The 7,287-nt window shown below is 41.3% G+C and overlaps 1 protein-coding gene across 8 annotated transcripts in view; it reads right to left on the bottom strand.

Moving 5' to 3' along the window:
- The window catches only part of RAD54B (RAD54 homolog B), a 111,041-nt gene extending 104,069 nt beyond the window's left edge, over positions 1–6,972 (bottom strand). For 4 of the 8 annotated variants that reach the window (XM_037741870.1, XM_037741871.1, XM_017538111.2 and 1 more), the window contains exons 1-2: positions 6,851–6,966; positions 886–1,036 (exon numbers count right to left, since the gene is read on the bottom strand). In XM_037741870.1, coding sequence (XP_037597798.1) covers positions 886–1,020 — 135 coding nt within the window. In that variant the 5' untranslated portion in view covers positions 1,021–1,036; positions 6,851–6,966. Of the gene's footprint in view, positions 1–885; positions 1,037–6,850 lie in introns of those variants that run through there. The other 4 variants (XM_017538110.2, XM_037741873.1, XM_017538117.2 and 1 more) reach the window with 4 other exon arrangements.
- Positions 6,973–7,287: the final 315 nt, after the last annotated feature.

A 7,287-nucleotide genomic window follows, 5' to 3' on the forward strand; every position in this document is an offset into this window, starting at 1 on the left:
TTGAGACGGAGTTTCACTCATGTTACCCAGGCTGGAGTGCACGATCTCGGCTCACCGCAATCTCCGCCTCCTGGGTTCAGGCAATTCTCCTGCTTCAGCCTCCTGAGTAACTGGGATTACAGGCACGCACCACCATGCCCAGCTAATTTTTCGTAGTTTTAGTAGAGATGGGGTTTCACCATGTTGACCAGGATGGTCTCGATCTCTTGACCTCTCACTTTTTATAGATAAAAATGAGAAGAAACATTAGGAATAGTGATACAAATCATTACATATTTTTTCTCTTTAAATCACCTTATTTAAATAAGTTTTCACTTATTTATGTGGTGACTTTAAAAACAACACTGATTAGACTCTCCACCCATTCTCTCAAAGAGATATTTAGTTACCATTACCACAAGTTTATTTTATAGACCCAAGTTCATGTTGTTTCATTGATTGATTGATTGAGACAGGGTCTTGCTCTGTTGCCCAGGCTGGAGGGCAGTGGCATAATCACAGGTCACTGCAGCCTTGACTTCTGAGGCTCAAGTGATTCTCCCACTTCAGCCTCCCAAGTAGCTGATACTACAGGCACACACCACCACACCTTGCTAAATTTTTATTTTTTGTGGAGACAGGGTCTCACTATGTTACTCAGGCAGGTCTTGAACTCCTTAGCTCAAGTGATCCTCCTGCCTCTGCCCCCCAAGGTGCTAGGATTACAGGCATGAGCCACTGAGCCTAGCCTGTTATTCCTCTAAAAAAATATGTGTAATCTTCATTTCCAAGGTCTTTGAAAGATGTTTTCAGAGATACTGATACAGTTTTAACTCTTTAAATGGCAATTTTAAAGCACACATGCTTCTCTATATTATCTATATTTTGAGTCCTTTTTTGTCTTACCTCAAATAATTTTATATCTGGATTCAGTTTTGTAATCTCTTCATTCAGACCTGGATTACTTCTTCCTGGAGGCATAAATTTTGGTTTTTTGAAGGAATTCCCCTGCAATTGACTTGGTGCTGCAGATCGTCTCATATTCAGCAGTGGTGACCTGAAAAATACCCAAAACAGTAGCCATCTAATTACAATCTAATTACAATCACCCCAAAATACAAAAATAGCTCAAAACTACAACTGAGATGGAGCAAGAACCCCTCTTAGGTCCTGCCCGGCACCCCAAACATAGAAACAAAGAAAAATCTTCAGTTCCTTCAAAGGAAATTCCAGGCACCTGGCTAGCCCTGAGAAGTATATGTGCAATGATTAGCAAGAAGGTAACAGCTTAAAATAATGATGAGGGAAGTTAGAGTGACAAAATGTATGGTGCCCTATAGAAACTAAAGGTAACATCTTAACATATGTCCTTGAGTTGTTTTTCAGAAATCCAGACCCACCAAATGAAAATACTGTCTACTGGCACACAGACCTCAGATTAGGGGAAACAGGACTGAAGTCTGCTATTCTTTGTTCTAAATTTCTTCTTCAGGGGCTTGGAATAAGTCATACCCATAGGCCAGAGCTCAACATTCCTTCCTGTCAACCCAAGTTTTTAGACAAGGCTTCACTTCCTTAACCAATCCCAAATCAGAGAATCTTTGAATCCATCTGACTCGTAAGCCCCCACTTCAAGATGTTTTGCCTTTTTAGGCCAAATCAATGATGCATTGATTTATGACTCTGCCTGTAACCTCTGCCTCCCCATCTTTAAAAATGCTTACAGGTAAGCCATCAGAGTTTGGGTCTTAAGCTTTAGCTGCTCAATTCTCTTCACTTGGCACCCTGCAATAAATGCCTCACTTTCTCTTGCTGCAAATCCCAATGTCTGTGGACAGCTTTGCTATGCCAGGCAGGCATACTCAAGTTTGGTTTGGTAATACAACCATTGTAAAAGGTAAAAGGGGCCAGGTGTGGTGGCTCATGCCTGTAATCTCAGTACTTTGGGAGGCTGAGGCAGGAGCTTCCCTTGAACCCAGGAGTTCGAGATCAGCCTAGGCAACATAGGGAGACCCTGTCTCTATTAAAAAGATAAGAGGAGCTTGGTGGTGCATGCTTGTAGTCTAAGCTACTCAGGAGGCTGAGGTGAGGGGAGCCCTTGAGGTCGGGAGTTCAAAACCAGCCTGAGCAACACAGTAGCAAGGCCTCGGAAAACAAGTTCAATAGCTAGTAAGATTTTATTTTTTATCAAGGGCTATTGAAAAGAATTTAAGATTTTAATTGAATGGTGATATGGTTTGGCTGTGTCACTATCCAAATCTCACACCTTGAATTGTAATAGTCCCTATGTGTCAAAGGCAAGGGCAGGTGGAGATAATTGAATCATGGGGGCAGTTTCCTCATACTTTTCTCACAGTAGTGAGTAAGTCTCACGAGATCTGATAGTTTTATAAATGGGAGTTCCCCTGCACAAGCTCTCTTGCAGGCCGCCATGTAAGACGTCCCTTTGCTCTTCCTTTATCTTTTGACATGATTGTGAGGCCTCCTCAGCCATGTGGAACTGTGAGTCCATTAAACCTCTTTCCTTTATAAATTACTTAGTCTCGAGGATTTTTTTTTTCTATGAGAATGCTTTATTAGGCAAACCGCATACTATAAAAATACTTTAAAATGTAACAAGAGGAGATGTGAAGACAAAGAACAAATGCATAGTGACACATGGCAAGTATGTCTTTACTAGCAGTGAGAACAGACTAATACAAATGGTGTAAATGTAAGTATACATAATGCCAATTTTGATAACATTATAGATTAATGATAATATCATCTTTAAAGTAATTTAAATAGAAATTTCAGGCCAGGCAAGGTGGCTCACACCTGTAATCCCAGCACTTTGGGAGGCCAAGACAGGTGAATCCCAAGGTCAAGAGATGGAGATCATTTTGGCCAACACGGTGAAACTCTGACTCTACTAAAAATACAAAAATTAGCTGGGCGTGGTGGCGCAGGAGAATCAGGAGCTTCAGCAGGAGAAGCTGAAGCAGGAGAATCGCTTGAACCCAGGAAGCGGAGGTTGCAGTGAGCCGAGATTGTACCACTGCACTCCAGCCTGGCGACAGAGCGAGACTCCATCTCAAAAAAAACAAATAAATTAATTAATTAAAATTTCAAAATGTTAGGAAATACAATTTACATAAAAATATCAAAAATGTTGCTTTTCTATTCCTCATGCCTGTAATCCATAAACCACATGAGGGTAGCAATCTCATGCTTGTTTTCTCCACCACTAATGACTATAATGTGTCTGGCAACAATGACAGATACATTACAATCACTAACAAATATTTGAAATGAATGAAATCTGGCAATTTAAAAGACATTTTTATAATTCAATTTGTTTTTACTATGCTATTTCATTTGAAAACAGTGGAATTTTTTAAAATATAAATCAAGAGACTACAACCAGGTTTCCCAACTTTCACTCAACCCTATTTCCACTAGGAACTGGATAGGGGTTCAGATGGAAAACAAGAACATTACATATATACATCACGTTTCTGCAATGGATAGTAGCAAGCATTCCAATTCAAAACAACACCACAAAACACTATTTAATATAATCCATCAGCAAAGATGAACATGACACTATTTAACATAAGCCATCAACATGACACTACTTAACATAAGCCATCAGCAAGGATCAACATGACTACCAACGTTATCTGTTTAACCCAGAAATTCCAATTCTGGCAATTTAACCTAAGGTCAAAGATAATACTCAAGTAACTATGTATGAGAATAACCATGCTGGGCAGGATGAGGTGGCTCACGCATGTAATCCCAGTACTTTAGAAGGCCAAGGCAGGTGGATCACCTGAGGTCAGGAGTTTGAGAACAGCCTGGCCAACATGGTGAAACCTCACCTCTACTAAAAATATAAAAATATGAGGCCTTGCACAGTGGCTCATGCCTGTAATCCCAGCACTTTGGCAGGCCGAGGCAGGCGGGTCACCTGAGGTCGGGAGTTTGAGACCAGTCTGATCAACACAGAGAAACCCCATCTCTACTAAAAATAACAAATTAGCTGGTGTGGTGGCGCATGCCTGTGATCCCAGCTACTCGAGAGGCTAAGGCAGGAGAATCGCTTGAACCCAGGAAGTAGAGTTGCGGTGAGCCGAGATCGCGCCATCCTCCACTATACCCTGGGTAACAGGAGCAAAACTCCATCTAAAACAAAACAAAAGCCAGGCGTGGCAGTACACGCCTATAATTGCAGCTACTAGGGAGGCTGAAGCATGAGAATCACTTGAACCCAGGAGGCAGAGGTTGCAGTGAGCGGAGATTGTGCTATGGCATTCCAGCCTGGGCAACAGAGCGAGACGGTCTCAGAAAAATAAATAAATAAAAATAATCATGCTAGTATTACTTACAGTAGGGAGAGAAAAGGAAACGAGTATGTCCATAATGAAGTACTAGATAAATTGTGGTACAGCCACACAACTAAACACACTCTTTTCATATACCACCAAAACTGAGTCAGTATTGTTCCCCATGCTAGCCATGTTCTCTTTTTCTCTAGGCTTTGAACAAACTTTCCCTTATACAAAGTTCGGAATGCTTTTTCCCACTTTTCTTTGCCTGATTAATTCTACCTTATCCTTTAGGAGTCTTAACCATGAGCCCCTTCATCTCTTCCCAAAGACTGGACTGGAGGACCTTCCTGTATGTGTACTACCGAAGTACTTGTCACACTGCAATGAAATTTGCCCTATCATTCTTGCCGAGCTATTAACTCAGGCATGAAATCTTAGGTGCAATTCATCACTATATCACCAGTACCAAATACACAGAAGGAGTTCAGTATTTGTAATGTGAATGATACCATTAATGGGGAGGACCACATTTTAAAAAAATGTTTAATGACATGAGAAATATTTTTTGATAAATCAAAGGAAAAATGGCCACAAAACATGTTTGGCCTCATTCTAATTTTTAAAAAGGAAAAGAAAAAAAAAAAAGGATAACGTGTTTATGTACATTTAAAAGACTAGAACGCAAAGGAGCATGAGGGAACTTGTTTGAGGTGATAGAATACTCTATATAAGATTGTAGTGTGATTACGGGAGTGTATATACAGCTGTTTATAAAAACATCAAAATGTACACATCTAATGGCACACTGTAAATTACACTGCTATAAAGTAGATGTTATATATTAAAATACACAATCATTTTTAAAATCCAGAAAAATACATGCCACAACATTAACCCTAATTATTTCTAGGTCTGGTTAGAATAACCAGTAATTTTTATTCTGAGTTATTTTCTGTATATCTCAAAATTTTACAATGAAAATGTTACCTTTGTAACAGGGAAAGTATCATTAATTCGATTTTTTAAATTACCATATTTCATCAAATCTAAAATGCCATCAACTGTAGGATATACTCTTGATTGTTAGTCCATATAAAAGACATTTTTTTAAATAAAAACATTAAAAATAAAAAAAAATTTTATTGTAAGATGTACCATTATTTTACCTATCCAAGAAAAAAAGTGTAGCCAATTAAACCATGATACACTATCACTGATGGTTAGACATTTCCCAATTTCATCAATGTTAAAATGATGAAACATGTAAATATTTTATATACAACCAGACTTTGCGTAGTTTGAGGAATGAGTAGTAGAGATCACTCTCTCTTGTTTCTTGTTCAAGGACAAGAACCAGCAACAGACTCTCTGCTGTTTCTGCTTTTCGACTTCCAGCTACATTAGGTAGCAATTATTTCACGTTATGCCTTAAGTTGCTCCTTCGACTTTGAGACTCAGGCTATACAGGTGGTTCCCAATTTAGGATGGTTTCACTCAGAATTCTTCGACTTTTAAGAAAGCCATAAGTATTCAGTAGAAGCTGTACAAGTAACCACACAACCATCTGTGTTCATGATTTTGCCCAACTGTAGATTCAGGTAAGGGTTCTAAGCATGTTTAAGCTAGGCTAGCGCAGCCATAAAAAGGAACGTGGGTGCAGCTGGAAGCTATTATCCTAAGCAAATTAAAGCAGGAAGAGAAAATCAAATATTGCCTGTTCTCACTTATAAATGGGAGCTAAACATTGGGTATTCGTGAACATAAAAGATGGCAACAATAAACAATGGAGACAAGCAGAGAGGGGAGGGAATGAGGAGCAAGGGTTCAAAAACTATCGGGTATTACGCTCAGTACCTGGGTGACAGGATCAATCGTACCCAAACATCAGCATCAGGTAATACACCGATGCAACAAACCTGCACATGTACCCCCAAATCTAAAAAAGTTGAAATTATTTTTTTTGATAACAAAGGTGGGCTAGCAGTTTTAAATACATTTTCGACTTAGGATATTTTCGACTTAGGATGGGTTTATCGGGAAGTCACCCCGTAGTAAGTCGAGAAGCATCTGTACTTACCTAGAAAATCTTTCGTAAGGTAATTGATTAAAAGGTTTTAAGAAAATAAAATAAAAACCTGACCAGTGAAGAGATAAAAGCCCCTAAAGAAGGCGTACCGACAATCTCCAGGGCGCTCGCGGAGCATTCAACCCCTGGCAGTGCAGGAGTGAGAGAGAAACCCAAACGCCACAGGAGCCTGCGCGCAAAGACTGCAGGGGCGACCCCAGGGGCCTCTACCCAGAACCACCCCTCGCACACAAACCCACAACCCCCAAGCACCTACCGCCCGCCAATCGCTCCGGGACCCGCTGGGGCCAGACGCCCAGGCATCCCTCGCACTTCAAACCAAAGCGGCAGGCCTCCATGAGGCCACCTCGGTCGCTCCTGCCGCCTTCCCTCCCTCCCACCTTGGAGGCCTGCTCCCGCACCACTCGCTGTATTCTCCCACAAGAGCCTACAGCCTGTCACAGCCTCCCCAGCTTCCCAGTCCAGGACGCACCGGCGAAAATCTGACAGAAACCACTGGCCCTTGCAAAGAATAACTTCTGGCAACCAGCGTTCTCCTCACCGCCGGAGAAACTCAAGGCTCCCGCCTCGGTGCAGCCAATCGCGGACGAGCCCACTGCGCGTGCGCACTACCTAGCCGCTGCGTCGCCCCGTCCAGCCTGACTCCGATTGGACAATCTTACTGCAACACTGCGCATGTACCTTTGCGTTTTCCTTTGCATGCTCCTAAGTTTGGTTCTAGTTTACGGTTCAATTAAAAATACCGGTTTAGTGCCTACTGTCAGACACGGTGTACAGGCTGAGGCTGCAGACCTCACCATCTGCGTGGACAAGTAATAAATAAGGTATGATTCGATGTGTGAGATAATAGAAATGCGTGCATCGCAGAAGTACAGGTTATCCTACTGGTTATTCATGCATCCGAAAAAG

The sequence above is a fragment of the Cebus imitator genome, unplaced genomic scaffold, assembly GCF_001604975.1.
Source record: "Cebus imitator isolate Cc_AM_T3 unplaced genomic scaffold, Cebus_imitator-1.0 Scaffold109, whole genome shotgun sequence".
In the NCBI taxonomy this organism is placed as follows: Eukaryota; Metazoa; Chordata; class Mammalia; order Primates; family Cebidae; genus Cebus; species Cebus imitator.